The 20,836-nt window shown below is 42.1% G+C and overlaps 1 protein-coding gene across 1 annotated transcript in view; it reads left to right on the top strand.

The window, feature by feature from the left end:
* Nucleotides 1-20,836, top strand: part of CP (ceruloplasmin) — a 35,824-nt gene that overhangs the window by 946 nt on the left and 14,042 nt on the right. Inside the window, exons 2-12 of the mRNA XM_054040558.1 lie at nt 4,338-4,582; nt 6,089-6,301; nt 8,051-8,224; nt 8,976-9,230; nt 10,555-10,720; nt 12,112-12,251; nt 13,158-13,298; nt 13,434-13,645; nt 14,300-14,450; nt 16,722-16,934; nt 18,756-18,963. Of these exons, the coding sequence (XP_053896533.1) occupies nt 4,338-4,582; nt 6,089-6,301; nt 8,051-8,224; nt 8,976-9,230; nt 10,555-10,720; nt 12,112-12,251; nt 13,158-13,298; nt 13,434-13,645; nt 14,300-14,450; nt 16,722-16,934; nt 18,756-18,963 (2,118 nt within the window). The remainder of the gene's footprint in view (nt 1-4,337; nt 4,583-6,088; nt 6,302-8,050; nt 8,225-8,975; nt 9,231-10,554; nt 10,721-12,111; nt 12,252-13,157; nt 13,299-13,433; nt 13,646-14,299; nt 14,451-16,721; nt 16,935-18,755; nt 18,964-20,836) is intronic.

Genomic DNA, 20,836 nt, shown 5'->3' with positions numbered 1-20,836 from the left:
GCTCTGCATGGGCAGACCCTTGCATTCCTCCAGAGAGGGGCTTCCTGTGGACACAGGTTCCACACACACAGGGCTCACTGAAAGATCAGGGCCTTAGTCTGTGCTAGTGAAAAAGATAGGAGAGAAAGCGTCTATTCAAAAAGAGAGATAATTCATGAAGAGGGGAAATGGAAAAGCATCTCAGAAGGAGAGGAAATGGAAGTAGGAGTATTAAGAAGTCTATTGTAAATAGATTTTGCAGACTGTTTTAAGAATCTGGTGTATTTTGTTGGCAACCCCCTGACATTTGCTGCATGTTTCTTCTGGAGCACCTTTAATTCCTATGTTTAATGACTTCACAATTTTGCTGGAGGTTTTCTGCTAAGGCCATAAGAGTTTCTGCACTATTCAGTTTTAGAATTACATTGTAGTGTAGAAAAAACATTTGTTTCTCACATGGCACAGACACTTTGGTATTATTCATGAAGTGAACATTATTCATGAAGTGATGAGTTAGATAAGAGTAGCACAAGACATGCCATAGTTGGTAAGATGATTACACACAGATGTGTAAATCAGCCATAAGTGTGAGAATACATCTCACTCACATAACTACATCTGGAACCTAAACAGTCTCTGAAATAAAAGAACCCACCAGCTGCAGGTCAGCAACAAACTGCTTCTTTAGTAAGTTGTTTTTGCCATAGAGACAAGGACTTAATATGGTTACTACCATCCCATATTTTGTAATGTACATAGACCATTATGATGGATTATTTGACACAGTCATTCAGAATCTTAGTATATAGAATTACAAGATACTTCAATTGTAAACTCTATGAGGGAGTGACCATCTTTTTGTTCAGAGCCTACCACAACAGGCAGTACTGCCATACAAATAATATTAGTATATAATACACATGCTTTAGATATTCAATCCTGTTTTAATGAAAGAAGGGATACTTAGAATCATAGGTAGATTATTAGGGTTGGAAGTGACCTCAGGAGGTCATCTAGGCCAACCCGCTGCTCAAAGCGGGACCAAGCTCCAGGCAGATTTTTGCCTTAGATGCCTAAACTCCCCCCTCAGGGATTGAGTTTACAGCCCTGGGTTTAACAGGCCAATGCACAAACCACTGAACTAAGCTTTCACCTACTTCTGCAAGGTCTGGAAACTTTCACTACAGATCCTGAGACTGTCAAATTTCTCTGTTTTTACATTTTGCTGTAAACTTGAAACCTCACACTAAAGTTCATAGAGAACTTTATGAACCTTCCAAAATCACCTGGGCATGTTTATGGTTTTAGCCTTGAAACTGAGTGCAACTCAGCAGTTTTGGCTGAGTTTTCATTTGTGTTTTTTGTTTGAACCACAGCAAATATCAGGGGTTGTGAGCTCTAGCTGAAGAAAAGGCTAGCACAAGTACAGCAATGCAGCATCAGCACTGGCTAGGAGCCCAAGTCCTCATGAGGAACTTAAATTGGCTATAAACTATGCAATGAACTGAGCCATACTAACATAAGCACGTGGAATGATTTCATGCTCCTAACTGATAAAGATAAATCTCAAAAAGTCTGACATCCTAGAACCATGGGGCTGTAAACTCATGCATATTTGAAGAGTGACATCCGCAATTTCACTGTCAGTCACCCTCCAAGACATTCGCCACCTTCATTTGTCAGAAGAACAGTACTGTACTCTGTTCCCTCTATCCCAAATGGGCTGAAGAGTGGGGGTGTTTGTACAACACTCCCACTATTGAGTGAAAGGAGGGCCAAGATGAATGAGGAGGATGGATAACGGTGAGGTAACATTGGGACAGGTGGAGAAAGGAAAGAGAAAACACTGGATAGCATTTAAATAGTCAGTGGGGAAGAATAAGAAATTAAGTGTTTTGAAGAAAGAAAATTTTAGAGAAAAAATAAAAAGTGAAATATTTTAAAAGGCTGACAAATTAAGACTGAGCAAAAATATGGACAATTAAAAAGAGATCAGAGATCATCAAATCAGATAGAAAAAAGATGAATAAAAAAAAATGAGGGAAACTTTCTTTTGGGGTTTTTGGTGGAAGGGTTCAAATTTTTTCACTCTAAACAACATCCCTTCTTCAGACATAACCCCCATGGGATACTATCAATCAGTCTCATTCTCTTTCTAAGAAGCTGTTAGGCATGAAGCATGAAACCAGTGATCCAACAAACAGCTGGATGGGCAATGGAATGCGAGTAAATGATCTGGAGTCTGAAGAGCAAAATGCTGAGCAGTGCTGTCAGATGATGCGTTTGCACTCCTCTTATTTGCTTTGTGACAAACTACAGAGGACCAAATCCATCCCTGGTATAAGTCTACTCAACTCAGTAGAGTTATATTTGTGATGAATTTGGCTCATCACGTCTTCCATTTCATTTTCAACTGCTCCTTAACTCTCACTCTTTTCCTGAACCCTCAGGCTATGAGGCTGTGTTTTTATGAACCCTATTATCTATTAGGGGAGAGAAAGAAAAGAACACAATGCAGCTATCAACAGGAAGACTTACAAGTAGACACTTATTTATACAGTCCAAGAAGAGCCATAACATGCTCCCTGATTATAATTTTTGTCTGGCAAAGCTTCCTGAAATCTGACTTCCAGTAACTCAGCCTCTTGCACTGAGTCTGTGCTCTCCAAATTACACAGAGCTCCTTATCGGTCCTTTGAAGCCGTGTGGTTGACAGACTGAACAAACTGTGCCTACCCAGGGTTCAGCCCCACACTAAATGCTTTGGATTTTGTATGAGCAAATTACGGATAGGAGTAGAAATCAGAGGAATTTTGAACTTCAGAATGTCAAACAATGTTTTCCTAATTAGGGGGTTGATTCCTCACAGACTAATCCTTACTCCAGCAATTAGTCCTTTTGAAACAACTAAGGCAATTGCTGTGAGCAGTCATTACATGGGCTATAGGCCTAAATATCCTAGTTAACAATATTAGAACCATGTTGACAATCATGTAATCAAACATGAGTCAGTGCTAGCAGTTTCCCTGGCCATTGTAGACAGGGACTTTTTAAAAATAAACTTGCTTGCTTGCTTTCCCTTCCCTCCACCACATTGAAGTCTATGGCAAAACTCCTGCTAACTTCTATGATGATAGGATCCGTTTTCTTTCAATTGTCACACCTTCTGTGTGTGTGCCAGGCTCACTCATTCTCAAAGCCAGTCTACACTGAGACAAGTTTAGGTTTTATACCGTCTCTCCAGTCATACTAACTTGGATGATTTTGCAAAAAACAAACCAAAAAACAAACCAAAAAGAAGTAGGGGCAGCTTGGATCTTGCTCCTATTTAATATAAGCTATGAAAGCTCAAGGAGAATTAGTTAAAAGGTTTTGAATCATCTCTAATAAAATGGGGAACCTGCAAAAGGGCATCGTCCTTTTCAAACTCACAAATTCAAAGGGCACAGTCCTGCAGTTCTTATTCAGTGGAGCCAACAGGAGAGAATTTAAGAGTACATAAATGCTAATACTTGCACCACATAAACATCCAATTGAGCCCAAATTTCCCCAGCTATAGTCAGTAATCTTGTCTGTAAGATATCTGACCCAGGCCAGTACTTAGGGAGATAGAACTATAGTTCTCTCTGACTAGCACAGCCTGCATCAGCCACCTCAATAAAGAATATCCTTAATGTTCTTTCTACACCTGAGTAATATCTCTTCTCCATTTTGAGGGACTCTATAGCCACGATAACTTAATAATGGAAGTAACAGTTTTATCATTTGTAATGAGATTTAAAGAAATTAAGGTATATATGTAATGTGTTATTTCAATAAAACGTAAGCGCTTTCAATATAATTTGTGAGCACCATATACACTGTATTTACGGAAACATAAGAAGAGATGGAGCCAAACACCCTTGTATTTATATTCCTGCCTGGGATAAGGAGCTGCAGGATTTTTTTCTTAGCCAAGTTTTGCTTTAAGGTAAAATAACCCATTTCAGTTTAAAATTCAAGATTAACTTAACATATATTCAAAAAAGTTTTGAAAACCATCCCTCGTTTACTTTGTCCATGTATGAAGAACTCAGAAATATACCAAATGATACTATCATTCCCCTATGAACTGTAGGTAGAAAAATCTGTCTCAGTATCAAATGTTTAGTCTCTCCCTTATTTAGGTTCTGAGCTCTTTGGTGCAGGACCTGTCTTTTCGGTATGTATTTGTACATTATCTAGCCAATGGGACCCTGATTCATGACTGGGGCTTCTGGGTGCTATCACAATACAAATAATATCATCCCTGGCATTTTAACAGATTCTTTTTCAAGAATCTGTGTATTCTGACAGGGCTATGTTTGTTTTCTCTGCAGACAGGCAAGAGTTTTTCTCCAAAGAGGCCCGGACAGAATAGGAAGCACTTACAAAAAAGCCGTCTACAAACAGTTCACTGATAACTCCTTTAAAAAAACAGTTGAGAAGCCTGACTGGTTGGGGTTCCTAGGCCCCATTATCAAGGCAGAAGTTGGAGATTCCATTATCATCCACTTGAAAAACTTTGCTTCTAGATCCTATACTCTTCATCCACATGGTGTGAAATACACTAAAGAAAATGAAGGTAAATTTCAGCTGATTCTGTCCAGATTTTAATCAGTACTTCAAAAGTCCCATTGACTTCAGTGGGATTCCTTTTAGCAATGAAGACTGCTCAAGTAAGTAAAAGTTACAGAATTAGGATTTAAGAGAGGATTTAATCAAAAGAAGATAGGATTCAATTAGGGACATTTCTGAGATCACGGAAGGTTTTTCAAGGGCCAAAATATGAAATTAATAGGAACCCACTAAGGTCCTATCAATCTGCAAAGAGAATAATTTTTGATCAACACTTCAGCAAACAAGGTCGATAGGTGAGACACAGGGCTACTAAGGTAATTTGAAGAAAATTGATGTTAACATGAAAAAGAGATCATTAAGCAATGATAAACACCTCATGCATGGACACTAAATGGAAACGCATTTAACTTCAAATAAAAATACAATATGAATTTTATTTCTTTAATATGAAATGATAAAGGTATAACTAAAGACATTTCTAGAAGTTACTGTACATTACATAGATTTATAAGGTAAAATCCTGCAGGAACACTGTAGTGACTTTAATGCGACCAGTGCTTATTGTGACAAAGTTCCTCCTCTATCTTGGTGGGTCCTGCGCTTATTGGCGGTTTTTCTTGCCTCAGAGATTCACCATGTGGGTTGGGGAACAGCCCAGAGACCTTCCCCACTGGAAGAACCCACAGTCCAGGTCAATTGGGAGGTTTGGGGGGAACCCGGGCCCACCCTCTACTCCGGGTTCCAGCCCAGGGCCCTGTGGACTGCAGCTGTCTATAATGCCTCCTATAACAGCTACAACTCCCTGGGCTACTTCCCCATGGCTCCTCCAAACACCTTCCTTATTCTCACCACAGGACCTTCCTCCTGGTGTCTGATAACGCTTGCGCTCCTCAGTCCCCCAGCAGCTCTCCCTCTCAGCTCCTTGCACCTCTTGCTCCTAGCTCCTCACACTCCCCCCACAAACTGAAGTGAGCTCCTTTTAAAACCCAGGTGCCGTGATTAGCCTGCCTTAATTGATTCTAGCAGCTTCTTCTTAATTGGCTTCAGGTGTCCTAATTAGCCTGCCTGCCTTAACTGGTTCTAGCAGGTTCCTGATTACTCTAGTACAGCCCCTTCTCTAGTCACTCAGGGAACAGAAAACTACTCATCCAGTGATCAGTATATTTGCCTTCTACCAGACTCCTGTACCCCACTGGTCTGGGTTTGTCACATTATTTAATAGAGCACCCATCACAAGATGTATTCACCTGCTCTTTTGAGAATTATTTATTTGGAAATCTGGGCTATGTTACTGCCACAATTAATCAATGTCAAAACATTACAGGTGCATTGTTACCAACTTCTTTTATAACATGCACAAGCTCCATTTTACAGAGTGTAAGATGTCGAAGAGTCATCTTCAGTAGCTTTACCTAAACCACACACAATCCTGCTTGTAACTGGTAAATCTCATTCCAAACCATGAAGCCGATGTGTTACCATTGACTGCATTGCATGTTATGTACCCTAGGTGCTTTTTATCCTGACAATACCAAAGATTTGCTAAAGAAAGATGATGCTGTGAAGCCTGGAGAACTGTATACTTACAAATGGGATGTGACAGAAGATCATGGTCCAGCTGAGGGAGATAGTAATTGTATAACCAGGATTTATCACTCACACACAGATGCCCCAAAGGATGTTGCCTCTGGGCTTGTTGGACCTTTGATAACTTGCAGGAAAGGTAAGAGAGATAAAATATGTAAACAGCAGGAAGCAGAAGAGTGAAACTTGGTTTCCATTTTCATAAGAGATAGATATTGCTGTGTAATGTTGCTATATGCTTTTAAACAGCGACTGTTTTTCATCCCAGAGTCAGCTGCCTTTGAGTAGGAATCCCTGGGTATAGAGAATTTGTGCATATTGAATAATTGATATAGCTTGTGAAGTGCTTTGGAATAAGTTGGAATGAAAGGCATAATATGAATATAAGGTATTGAGTGTGGGGGTTTGCACATATATAGAATGTAAAATGAAACCTACCAGTTACACATACGTTATTTTGATTTTTTTTTTTTAAAAGCAAAATCTGGTGAAAGGTGTTTCCTGTCATATTTGGCCTTAGTAATGAGCAATAACTTATCAAAACACTTTTTGTAGTGTCACTCTACATTATCTTTCTCTTAGAATAATCTATAGGAGACGGACATACCAACTTGTATTTAAAGGCAACCAATATAAATCTACCTTAACATTACTATGATGTGCTCAGTCACGGAACCCCCCTTGGGACTGTCACCTGATGTGCTGAAACTACCTCTGAGCCCATTTTCCCTGCCAGCATGGGACTTCAGAACTCTGTCTAGTTGAGCCAGACATTTTAACCTGTTGCAACACAGATCCAGGGTCTGAACCACCCCCCAAAGCTGCAGACTTAACTGAAAACAGCTCAGCAAGTATTCCTGTCTCTAGCACCCAGACACCCAGTTCCCAATGGGATCCAAACCCCAAATAAATCTGTTTTACTCTGTATAAAGCTTATACAGGGTAAACTCATAAATTGTCCTCCCTCTATAACACTGATAGAGAGATATGCACAGCTGTTTGCTCCCCCAGGTATTAATCACTTACTCTGGGTTTATCAATAAACAAAAGTGATTTTATTAAGTATAAAAAGTAGGATTTAAGTGATTCCAAGTAATAACAGACAGAACAAAGTAAGTTACCAAGCAAAATAAAACAAAACATGCAAATCTAAGCCTAAGACATTAAGAAACTGAATACAGGTAAATCTTACCCTTAGAGATACTCCAATAAGCTTCTTTCACAGACTAGACTTCTTCCTAGTCTGGGCCCAATCCTTTCCCCTGGTACAATCCTTGTTACTTCCAGCTCAGGTGGTAACTAGGGGATTTATCATGACTGCAGCCCCCTTTGTTCTGTTCCTCCCCCTTTTATAGCTTTGGCACAAGGCAGAAATCCTTTGTCTCTCCCTGGGTTCCCACCCCTCCTTCTCAGTGGAAAAGCACCAGGGTTTAAGATGGATTTGAGTATCATGTGACATGTTCACATGTCCTGTGAGATCGTCTTCTTCATTACTTAGTAGCTGGAAGACACATACATAGGAAGGCTTGTAGGTAAACAAACCCATTCACAGTTCATTGTCCTAGTCAATGGGAGCCATCAAGATTCTAAACCACCATTAATGGCCCACACTTTGCATAATTACAATAGGACGTCAGAGTAATACTTCATATTCCTAGCTTTAGATACAAGAATACATACATACAAATAGGCTAACACAGTAGATTATAAGCTTTGTAATGATATCTTACAAGAGACCTTTTGCATAAAACATATTCAGTTACATTATATTCACACTCATAAGCATATTTCCATAAACATATAGAGTGCAACGTCACAATTACTATAGCTAAGAATTGAGGAAAGGAGCATTTCACCAGCCAGTGTATGAAAATGACTATTTTTTCAGGCACACTGGATGGAGGAAGCGATAAACACATTGATGCTGAATTTATCCTTATGTTCGCTGTGATGGATGAAAATCTCAGTTGGTATCTGGATGACAATATTGAGAAATATTGCTCCGAACCTGCCAAAGTTGACAAAGAGAATGAAGACTTCCAGGAGAGCAATAAAATGCACTGTAAGAATTTTTTTAAAGATCTGTTCATCATTGTTGTATCCCATTAACATTCCTTTTCTAATCTTTAAAAGATGAGCTATAGCTAGGTTGTTTGTTTAATTAAGTGCTTTATTATTTTTCGATGTTTTTATATAAAAGTGAAGGTTTAGGGCCTGCTTCTGCTCTTGTTGAAGTCAATGGAAGTTTTGCCACTGATTTTAGTGTGATCAGGATTGGGGCAATACTTATTAATACTAGAAATGAAAAGGGCAAGTATCTGGCAGGACCAGAGGTGTGGGAAAACCAAACCATGTAATTGTGACAAAGGGCATATACAGTGGGTCTGAGTCACCTACCGGGCTGCTCAAATTGCTGTTGAATCTGTACTAGCATAGTTTCCCAGACCACTGTAGGCAGAAGTTTGTTTCCTCCCCCCAAGCATTATACTATACTCCAAAACATAGTCTGTGCTGCTTAGTGTCACCACAGACTCTAGCCTTAAATCTGGCCTGAACTAAACATTCATGGAAAGGACTGATGACCACAGTACAAATACTAGCCATGCAGATCAGATTTGGATTCAGGTTTTGGAACCCCATGGCCTAATGAGAAGGATGCTCAGAATCCGAGTTTTGGTTAGCGCTCATCTCTACCTTATAGTATAGTGGCAGTGATTTTAATGTTACATGGCTGGAAAGATACGTTTTTGCACAAAGGTCTATGAGCCCTGTGATGGTGAATATATAATAAATAGCATTTCTTATTTTTTAAGCAATCAATGGATACATGTATGGATATCTTCCCAATCTCACCATGTGTGCAGAAGACAAAGTGAAATGGCATCTTTTTGGCATGGGTAATGAAGCTGATGTCCACTCAGCCTATTTCCATGGACAGGTTTTTACAGAAAGGAATCACCGCATTGACTCCATCAGCCTCTTCCCTGCTACCTTTGTTGATGCTCTTATGGTACCGAAGAACCCTGGGGAATGGATGCTTAGTTGCCAAGTCAATGATCACATAGAAGGTATGAAATAAGTTACTGTCTATTGAATCTTAGAATCTACAGGGGAATGTGGCATACCTGAGTGCTTTATTTTGCATGCCATAATCATGATACAAAAAACAGAAGAGCCACAGTAAACATTATAGAAGTGGATACAAGACCCCAGTCAGAACTGGAATGATCTAACCATTTGAATTAATTGTGCCTGAGCTTACCCTTTACTGAGTCACTTTTGCATGAACATTGATGTTAGGAAGACTGTCATCTGATATATCACAGTCTAGTTAACAAAGCTGTCTCACATTCTCAGCAGTTCATCTAGGAATGCATTACACTAAGGGCTGAACCAAAGCCCAATGAAGTCAATGGACATATTGTCACTACTTGGATTCAGTAGTATGTGGGCAGGAACTGGTGCAAATTCCAAATGTAGATGAGCAAAGCCATGATTTACACTGGATAAGTTTACCTCTGCTTGCAAATGGGGTAAGCTCAGCCAGTGTGAATCGTAGCTTCTTTTATTTACATTGGTTGCTGGCCACCAGTGGCTAAATTGGGTCTCATTCCAAGTTCAGGCAAGGCCACAGTAATTTATTCTGTACCTCATGGCCCATTGTGTGGCTTCTTCTCTCCCATCTAAGGCCTGGTCTACACTTAAATGTTTTGCTGACACAACTATGTCGGGGGGGGGGGGAGGGGGAAACACCCCACCCCTCAGACTCTTAACTGAAGTAGCTATGCCTGTAAACGCTCTGGTGTAGATGCAGTTATAATGACCAAAAATTCCTTTTGTCAGTATAGCTTATTTCACTCTGGGCTCTGGTTTAAGTTCTTCAGGGAACTGTTTTAAGTCCTTTTGTTGGTAATAAACTCCATCTCCACTAGGAGGGTTTATTGGTACAGTTATACTTGCAAACCGTTTCTAGTTTAGACGAGGCCTAGGAATTTCACAAATGAGTCACTGATTAAGTTCTGAGTGAAAGCAGAGCCAATCTAATAGCATTTTGCCTAAGCTGAAGCATATCTGACAGTCTGTTTTCACTCAATTCTAATCTTATTTGTCACTAATATGAACTGTACCTTCATAAGACAAAGACATCCTTTACCACGACATAGCAGCCTGTATTGCATACTACACACTAATTTGGCTTGGGTGTGGTGTTTCATGTAGTTTGCTTTTGTCTGTGATTTTTATATCATGCAACAGTGAGTCCCAGGGGAAGGAAACAGACAATTTTAAATGGGAGAAGAAGAAAAGAAAAAAAAAAAAAGGTTCACATAAAATCCCCTCCCTCTCCACTTAAGGTTTGTTGTATTTGTATCTCCCTTTTTTCTCCCTCCCCAGGTGGTATGCAGGCCATATTTGAAGTAAAAGACTGTAAAAAACCTACAACAGATCACAATGAATATACAAATATAAGACATTACTACCTTGCAGCTGAGGAAATTATCTGGAACTATGGTCCATCTGCAATAAACCATTTTACAGGACAACAATTAATTATTGACAGGTAAATACCTCCTATTAAATAAGAAAGCAGCTATAGACTATAGCCACAAGTGAACAAGCTTTGTTTACTAAAACAGATTTGGTTTGAACATGCTAAATATACACAGCCATAAAGAGCCATTGATTTTTAAGGAAAAAAATCCCTCTTGTTTTCAGTGCTTCTTAAACATTGATTGCAATATATAGCCCATAACAATTATGCCTGTTACTTCCCTTGAGACCTTGAAGGAAGTTTCATTGTAGCATTAATAACTACATGGGAATGAAGAAATGTTGTATCACCATATATAGACAACAATCAGGGTCCCTGAAAATTTCTGGACTGGTCATCCATCAGTCTAGAGTGGTAAGAGAATGCGAATCAGAGGCCAGATCCTCAGCTGGTGTAAGTTGTCACAGGTCTATTGAAATCAGCAGACAACATATACCAGCTGAGAATCTACCCCTTGTGCTATATATGATTCTTCTAACTAAGACTAAGGCCTTGTCTACACTGCCCCTTTACAGCGCTGCAACTTTCAGCGCTGTAAAGTAGCAGTGTAGACAGTGCACCAGCACTGGGAGTCGCATTCCCAGCACTGGTAGCTACGCCCTTCATGGGGGTGGGTTTTTTACAGCGCTGGAAGAGCTCTCTCCCGGCACTCTGCCGCGACTACACAGCCACGTTAAAGTGCTGCCGTTGCTAGTGAAGACATACCCTTAGTCAAGTCATTTAACATCTCTAGTCTTCATCTATCAAATGGGCTTAACAACACTTTGTTACCTTCCTGGACTGAGGCTTAATTAATTAAAAGCTGTGAAGTGCTGTGAGATCAGTGAATGAAAAGGGCAACAATAATTAAAAAAAAAATAATCACAGAGTAAGCTTTCATGAAATCTGCAAACTTGTTTAATTGTTTTTTTCGTCTTATTTCACTGTGTTCTTGTGTAACTGATAATAAAAATACCTTTTTTCCTAAAACCAAAATAAAAATTACAAAGCACTGGCCAGAAACTATTGTTTGTGGGTCTCCTAATACACTGTGTACATAAGAGTAACCAGGCAGGATCTCAGAAAAGAAAAACAAGCTGTACAGAATTTAGTGTAGGGGTCTGCTAGGCTTTTTCTGCATACTCATGATTCTTTAATTGCTGGACCGAGCTATAATATGATCTAGTGGGTAGAGCACTAAAGTGGGACTCAGAAGATCTAGGTTCTATTTCCAGCTCTGCTCCTGCTGGGTGACCTTGGGCAAGTCACCTCACCTCCCTGTACCTCATTTTCCCCAAATGTAAAATGAGGAAGATACTGCCCTCCTTTGTAAAGCACTTTGAGAGCTACTGATGAAAGCACTAGCTTAGAGCACAGTATTATTAAAAGTTGTTTGTTTCTATCAAATGTCTTCTGAACAGTGAATCTCAGACATTTTTTGAACAAAATGAAAAAAGAATTGGTGGTTCTTATAAAAAAGCGGTTTATAAGGAGTACACAGATGTCACCTTCACAAAGTGTAAGAAAAGGCTCCCCGAGGAAGAACATCTTGGACTCTTAGGTGAGACTGTTTAAAACAATTTAAGGCAAAGCTGGTGGAGTTTGTTACCTTTCTGAACCTGCAGCATTTGTAAGCCCCTTGAACATGACTGGTTTGACTGACAGAGCTTATAAATGCTACAGGCTTCATATGGGAGAAAGGGTGGAAATGACAATTTATACTGGCACTGAGAGGGTTAAGTCAGCTCCATGAATGAGCAGGGAGGTGGTGCCTGGCATCTGCTACAGAGTAAAAGAATGAATGGTAGGAGGGCAGGTGGTGCTTTCATTGACTTGGTTACTTCTGTTGAGGGGTGAGTGAAAAAGTACATGAACTGAATGGGGGGAGGTAGTGGTAGAGCTGGTGTCTGTGATGGGCAGGATACCAGGAGGAGATGGAGGACGTGCTTGGGCAGCAAAAGGATTATAGGGTTGGGGTTACATGTGCTGTTGCCTAGGATGAATTTCACTTGCTGGTAATTAAATGGAAAAGAGAGAGGGTTCAGACAGTACCTCTCTCATTCCCTGGGTACCATCTAGGGCTACGGTTAGCTGAAGAGAACACTTGCCACAACCCTTTTTGTCACTGTACCCATCTTCCCTTCAGTTTCCTCTGCCTTCCTTTCCTTCATATGTAGCCTCTCTCTGCCCCCACAACCATCCAGTCCCCATAGCTTCTCCCTTAATGAAAGCTGGAGCCCAGCTGCCTGTGCTGGACTCCAGTGAGTGCCCCCTGCAGCTGTACGTGCAGCAGTGTAGTCTAGATCCCAAAGCACTTTACCATTGGCGAAGATCAGGGTACATTTGTTGAAGGACTCAAGGAGGTAAAAGACTCTGCTGTCTTCCATGAGTCCTGTGTCAGTCCTTCAGCTTTATGTCCCACCTGGATCAAAACAGTCTGACCATTGAAATCTGTGCTCTTTACAAGGACCTGTCATCAAGGCAGAAGTGGGCGACATCGTCAGGGTGACCTTCAAGAACAATGGCAGCCACCCATTCAGCATTCAGCCTCACGGTGTGAGCTACAGCAAGGGCAATGAGGGTGCACTGTACCATACCATCTCCGGAGGTGAATATGGAAACCAGGAGATTCCTGCAGAGAACAAGCAATTGTATATTTTGATGCATTTGTGATCAAAGTAATTGTGTTTATGACCAGGAGGTTAGCTACTGAGCTTGATTTTTAATGCTGATTTTATAACAGGCACTGAAGCTCCTGCTTCACACGTGAGTCCTGGTGCTACATATACGTATGAGTGGAAGGTATCAGAAGATGTGGGTCCCACCCAGGAAGATCCAGATTGCTTAACCTGGCTTTACTATTCAGCTGTAGATTCAGTCAAAGACACCAACTCTGGCCTTGTGGGCCCTCTCTTAGTATGCAGGAAAGGAACTCTGCTTCCGTCTGGGAAACAGGTAACTCAAGGAGAAAGTGAAAGTGTTTACATCACTCTAACCCAATCTGCTTTCCCTTCCTGAACTGTGACTTTAAAAGCCTGCCAGGCTAAACATGCTTTTCTTTGGGGGGCTTTTTGGGGAGGTGGGTGGGAAGATGTGTGTCTTGTTTGTTTGGGATGGTGGGATTATTCAGTAGAGAACTGAGAATGGGCTATTTCTAGATCATGGTAAGCAGTGACTATAGATTGTCACTATTTAATGGGTGTTTGTTGGACAGTATGAAATGAGGATTCTAGTCCAGTTCCTGATGGGCTGATGTACACATCACAAAGCCACCACCACCGGCATCAAGTGGCATCCTGGCTGGCAAATCTCAGCAGGAAGGCCAGGGGCTTGAATGATATAGATACTGAGGTTCCCCCTCATCTCTAGGAGTGGTCTCTGCAGGTCAGTAATGAGACAGTTTGGCAGAAGAGAGTGGGTAGCTACAGACCAGGTCGGGTGGCTAGAGAGTTCCTCAGATGAAAGATGAGTTCCTATCTATCCATCCATATTTATGTATGCCTCCCTTATGGTAAATATATTCACAAAGTAATTAACTAATAGAAGCCCTTTGATGTCCTTTAGTTTACTCATTTGTATTTTTCTGTTTGTGCTGGTTCTTATCTACAGAAAAATGTAGACAAGGAGTTTTTCCTACTTGCCACAGTGTTTGATGAGAATCTGAGCTGGTATTTGGATGAGAACATTTTGATGTTTCTAATAAATCCTAATGACATTGACAAGGAAGATGAGGACTTCCAGGAGTCCAACAAGATGCACTGTAAGGACTTAACTTTATTATAACTAAATAGGCAAATACTTTATATAGCATGTTGTCATTATCACACACATCTTTATCTCAGTTCAAGCAAATTCTGGTGTGTGCTACATGTTTCTATGTAGAAAGTTAGAGGCTGCATTGAGACTATTTTGAAAATGTAGTTCAATTATTTTTAAGGAATTACTTGTAAAAAGCTCTTTTGCAGTACAACAGTGTATAAATACAATTTAAAATGTCTCCCTAGCACAGGGGTGGGCAAACTTTTTGGCCCGAGGGCCACATTGGGGTTGCAAAACTGTATGGCAGGCCGGGTAGGGAAGGCTGTGCCTCCCCAAACAGCCTGGTCCCTGCCCCCTATCTGCCCCCTCCCATTTCCCGCCCCCCTGACTGCCCCCCTCACAACCCCCGACCCATCCAACCTCCCCCCTCTCCTTGTCCCCTAACTGGCCCCTCCCAGGACCCCCCGCCCCAACCGCTCCCTTGGACCGCACCCCTATGCAACCCCCCTGCTCCCAGTCCCCTGATCCCTATCCACACCCCCGCCCCCCGAGACTCCGAGATGCTTATCCAACCCTCCACCCTTCCCACATTCCCCATCCCCTGACCGCCCCCCAGAACCTCTGCCTCATCCAACCGCCCCCTGCTACCTGTCCCCTGACTGCCTCCCAGGACCGCCTGCCCCTTATCCAGCCCCCCGGCCCCCTTATTATGCTGCTCAGAGCAGCATGTCTGACAGCTGCGCTGCCCAGCCGGAGCCAGACATGCTGCCGTGCTGCTAGACAGGAGCACGCAACCCCGCCTCCCAGAGCACTGGCGGCATAGCTGCGAGGGAGGGGAGACAGCGGGGTAGGGGCCAGGAGCTCAAGGGCCAGGCAGGACGGTCCCGTGGCCTGGATGTGGCCCGCGGGCCATAGTTTGCCCATCTCTGCCCTAGCAGATTGCAGCAAGGGACAAGATTGTGCTTGGTACAGTTTAACTAACTGGTGTAGATATAGGAAGAATATTATTGTATAATAATAAATGCAAACTGAATATTAAGCATTCATTGAGGATTAACATCTTTATAATGGATCCATTGTTTGGTGGATAAAGGTCACTTAAGTAACAGTTTGAGGATGTGTTTGTACTCAGTTATAGTCTACAACTCCCCTAATGTACAGTAATAAGCTGTTTGAAGATACTTTACTTATCTATAGGCCACCGCTTCACAATTCAGCCCCAGCTGACAGTTGTTCAGTGTCTCAGGGAACAAGTCCATGATCTCTAGACAGGCATCTACACCACTACTAGCACTGATATGCACCCCTCATGGCAGTCTCAGCAGAGAGAGCGAGAAGACTGAATGGGCATGAAGTGTGAACTGCCCTAAGGGGTGTCCCTCCAAGGGTGGGCTGAAGGACATGGATTGGGAAGTGTGAGAAAACATACAGCAGAGGCAGAGAGCTATGTGGATGAATGAAGGATCTTAGTTTGAAGGGCTGAGTCTGGCACCTTCCAACAGCATTAAAAATTCACCTTAAAGTGAAGGCTACTACACGAACTGAGTCTTTAACAATGGCATGATGGAGTTTCATGCTTATTGTCTAGATCAAATACATTCAGATTTCAAGATGTGTTCCTCTCCCCCTCCCCAAATTACTTGCCCTGCACACTCTAGCTGGGACTTGGGCATCAAGCATTCATTTATTTTTTGTGCCTCATCACCAAATTCAGCAAGCCAAGTTTTGGTCTCATTGACACCTGTGCAACCCCCAGTGCCTTAAAATTAGGCCCTAAGTGACACTTGTGCAGCTCTATTGCCTTTGCTAGGTTTGCACAGGTGTAGCTAACTGACACTCAATTACATTTAATACCCAAGAAGGAATAGAATCCATCTCATTCTCTCTTAGCTGTATTAGCCCTGAAGTGATAGCTGGAGTAAAAAGCAGTGAAACTGTATTTTAGTCAGTAAAGTCTGCAAATGTGTTCCTGAATACACAGAGGAAGCTGATCTGTTGAATTGAAAGGTCCCATTTTCCCAATGGTTTTTCATCAGACTCATACTTTCCAAGAAAATAAAGTATGTAATTCAAAGTTACTGAATATTTTATTTATAAAAAAATAGAGAGTTTAGAAGTTGCTATGTTCTGACAATGATAGAAGAGGACAATGATGCATTTTGCCAGACTAGGAAACCACATTATCCGACGTGTGTTACCAAATATGGATGCAACAGAGAATGTGTTACATGCACTAATCAGAATACTTTTGGCTTTCACAACTTTCCTGTAGCTATTAATGGATATATGTATGGAAACCAGCCTGGCCTTGACATGTGTAAAGGAAACACTGTTTCTTGGCATTTGATTGGCTTGGGATCGGAGGTTGATATCCATGGGATCTACTTCTCAGAAAACACTTTCCTAACAAAAGGAACAAGAAGGGACACAACAAACCTGTTTCCACACACCACTCTTACAGCTATTATGACGCCTGACTCTGAAGGTGAATAAATGACCATCCTTACTATGCTTCCCCTTTAGTGTGGGCACTCAGGTCTTTGTGGCATTGCCTCTGATATAGGCATCTACCATAGCAAATGTAATATTAGCAGCTTAGACCAGGAAATTCATTGTTGATCATTTTATGGCAGTAGTTCTCTGACAATGAACCATGGACCACCAGTAGCCAGTGGAGCCCTCCCAGTGCTTTGCAAAATGACACATTTTAGCACTAGATTGTGCTTGTACATTATGCCTTGTGAAAGGTGTGGGTAGTTTTGCTTCCCAGAAGCAGTACAGGGAAGGAATCATACCTCAGGCAGATACAAGTCTTTCTCTGTTCCCTATTGCCCATTATTAGTAGTAGATTGCTTCCCGCACTTCTCCCTGCACCAGCTAGGCTGTGCTGGCCAGCACAGGGCTGGAATCAAAACTCTACCCACTCCTTGCCTTCTTGCTTGGAGGGAGGTAGTGGGTGTGCAGGTCCTTCTGACCCCAAACCCAAGGTGCTGGGAGGTTATGCAGTGGCACAGAAGAGCAGGAAGTGGAATCTCCTTGTATCCTTGCCTGGCTGGCTGTGTAGGTCAGGCCACAATCTAGTCAATTTGAGCCAAGCAATGAGTTGCTAGGCAAAGAGAAGGTGATTCTGTTCCAAAGTGCTCCCCAGAATGAAAGTGTGAGGACTGCCACTTTATGGAGCATTGCTTACTACAGAACATGACGGCTGAAAGAAGGTGTAAAGCTGAGAACAGTTTTAGATGTTGGCCCGAATCCAAAGGTAATTAGGCTCTTAAAGTCCGGATTCAGGCACCTATAGCCCAGATTCAGGCACTTAAATCTTGGGTTTAGGTACCTAAATCCCAATTTTGTCTCCAGCAGGGTTTTTTGGATCACAATGAATACTGTTGGCTCTTACACTCACTCAGTGACTAACTTTCAGGATAGAAGTTCCCTCAGTACCTATGTTTCTGTCTCTGGGCAGGAACACTGGTGCCTCATTCCAGCCATCTCCCACCTAAGCCCCAGAGCAATCCACAAACCAGGGGAAGACAGGCGTTTAGCTGCCTATGTTGCACACAGGGCCAGATCTGGTCAGCAGCCTCTGGCTATTAAGTATTTATTCACAATGGAACACTCATTGGGTCTCAGAAAGAGAGAGAGAAAAAATGACTTTGTGGTTAGGAAATCCACCTCCGAAGTGGGAGGCCCCGGCTCCAGTACCCCTGCTCCAAATCACTCTTTCATTATTTAGCCATAGGGAAAGAGCGTCACCAGGACAAACTGGGAGAGCCCCACATCCGAATATCCCATAGCTCAGTGATTAGTGAGTGCACTTTCCTGACAGGTCGAAGACGCCTGCTCAAATCCTTTCCCCGACCTCTGGCAGAGAGGGGGTAAAAACTAAACCTGGGTCTCGCACATCCTAGGCAACCAGCTCTAACCAATAACTTGTAGCTGGTGGGGTGGGGGTGGGGGGGAGTGAGAAGCTACTTAGGTGCCCAAATTGCCTGACTGTTCTCCTGGGAATTGCTAAACAGAGATTGGCACCTTCCTTCAGTGCCTATTTCTCTGAGAGGGGTGGGGGCTAGCACAATCTAAGGCCTCAATTCTGCCAGTATTTACACATGTTTACTACTGTGAGTAGAACCGTTGGACAAGCACCTTGCATGTTGCTAGAGCTTATAGTCTGTGCTTCAATAGTTTATAGTCTAAATCAACACAAAGGTGATACAGCACAGACATAGAGGACACATAGGTTGAGGGTTCCTATCTGTGCAGGTTTTCTTTTAATCTCCTTGCTTGTTATGTGTGTCTCTCTCTCTAGGGGTTTTTGAAGTGGAGTGCTTGACAACAGATCACTACACCGGGGGCATGAAACAGAAATACAAAGTGAAAAAATGCAGTTGGTGGAATCTGTCTCCATCGCTGTATTTGCATGAAAAGACTTATTATATTGCAGCAGTGGAAGTTGAATGGGACTATTCTCCCAACAGGACATGGGAACATGAGAGGCATGAATTCCATGAGGAAAGGTAACAATGAATATCCAAAAACCCCATCACCAACATATTTGAGACTAAGGGCACGTCTACATTAGCAACGCTAAAGTGCTCTTAAAAAAAAAAAAAAAAATCTCCACGAGGGGCATAGCGACCAGCGCTGGGGCAATGTCTACATTGGTGCGTTACAGCGCTGAAACTTGCTGCGCTCAGGGGGGTGTTTTTTCACACCCCTGAGCAAGAAAGTTACAGTCCTGTAAAGTGCCAGTGTAGACACGGCCTAACTTTTTTTTGGTTGTGTGTGTGTGTGTGCAGGGAGAGAGGGGGGAGGAAACTAGCCCAGGCATCTCCTGGTGGGCCTTGAGTCACAGGGTTGAGCAATCCCAGTTGTGTGGTGCTTCTCTTACAAAATTATAAAAATCCTTGTTTACAACTCCCCTGCTGATTAATGGTTGTGTAACACCTGCTGGGGTGTGGCTCACCGCCTTTGTTGTCACTAAAGAACTAGCAATGGAGACTCCCAAACTTAGAGCATATTTCAACAACCCTACAGCGAAATCTGAATTTCATACCCACTAATGATATACATATTTTGACAGAACAATGGATTTCAGCAGATCATGACCATTCCTATGATACCTCACATGACATACTTTGTACAAAACATATCATAATTACACAACAGTGGTGAAGATGGGGGCATTGAGGTACATAGTGCCACAAACACTTGTATGTAACATCTTACCTACTTGCTTGGAGAACCTCGTGCAGGGTTTAGATGGTAAACATTTACCAAGGAGAATTATCTTCTCTTCTTTACTTCCCACATATGTATAAACTCCTTTATTTTAAGGAGGAGAACTGATACCCCATAACCAGATCTGCATCACTATGAGGCCTTATCCTTAATGTATTACTACTACTACTACTACTACTATTATTGTCTCAGTCAGCTGGTTGTTTGGTTTGCCCCAGTTATGAGCTCAGGTCAGTGATAGGGTGTTTTGTGACTATGAGTCCCAGCCGTGGTATTCACTGCCTACTAAAAATTGTTCAGCTTCCAGTTCCAGGCAAGGCTAATGAAATATACCAAGTAATTGTTTATATTTACACCTGTTAGTTTGCTCATATTTCCATTCAGCTGTTCCCCTGCCCCCCATTTAATTGTTTTCTCAATTAACTACCCTGTTCTCCAGCAATTCTCAGTCCCTGCAGAGTTCTGCAGGTTTCTTCCTCTCTTTGGGGACACTTGAGTCTGGGTCCACAAAGGAATTTAGGTTTTGGGACATTGAGAATTGCAACACCAAATTTTTGGGCACCTTGAAAATTACTGTAATCCACAAAGACTGAGTTATAGGTGCCCAGGTTCCCTGTACAATGAATGGGAAGAGATAGATACCCAAGTATGGGATCCACAAAAGCCAGTGTGCTAGGTGGGGAGCCATCTAAGCTAGCCAATAGGAGATGCCACCCGTTCATGGTGTATGCAAGGCACCGGAGATAAGAACCACAGGGGGTTCTAGACAATGGACTTTGCTTTAGACAAGGTTAGCTTGTTAGGAGTTATGATTTTTAATCTAGTGAAGTGTGTTACACTTGTTTTATTTGTAACATATTACCCTGTCTCACTCTTAAAATCTTAACCTTTGTTAATAATTTATACTTGCTTTCAGTATAAACCAATTACAGTGCGGAGGTGTTATAATGGAGCTGATACTCAGTTGAATCGAACAAGCTAGTGTGTGTATACTAACAAACCTGATAATTACTAAGAGTGTCCATGGAGGGGACTGGACACAACAGGGGGAGAGACACTTCTGAGGTGTCCGGGGCCCCGAGTATATCAAGTGTTAATCTCCAAGGCAAAGCAAGGGCTCGCAGAGCCCTGAGGAGTTTGTTTGGGTGG

Source organism: Malaclemys terrapin, chromosome 9 (assembly GCF_027887155.1).
Source record: "Malaclemys terrapin pileata isolate rMalTer1 chromosome 9, rMalTer1.hap1, whole genome shotgun sequence".
Taxonomy (NCBI): Eukaryota; Metazoa; Chordata; order Testudines; family Emydidae; genus Malaclemys; species Malaclemys terrapin.
The sequence above is the reverse complement of the archived record's forward strand: the minus strand, read 5'-3'. Positions and strand labels throughout refer to the sequence as shown.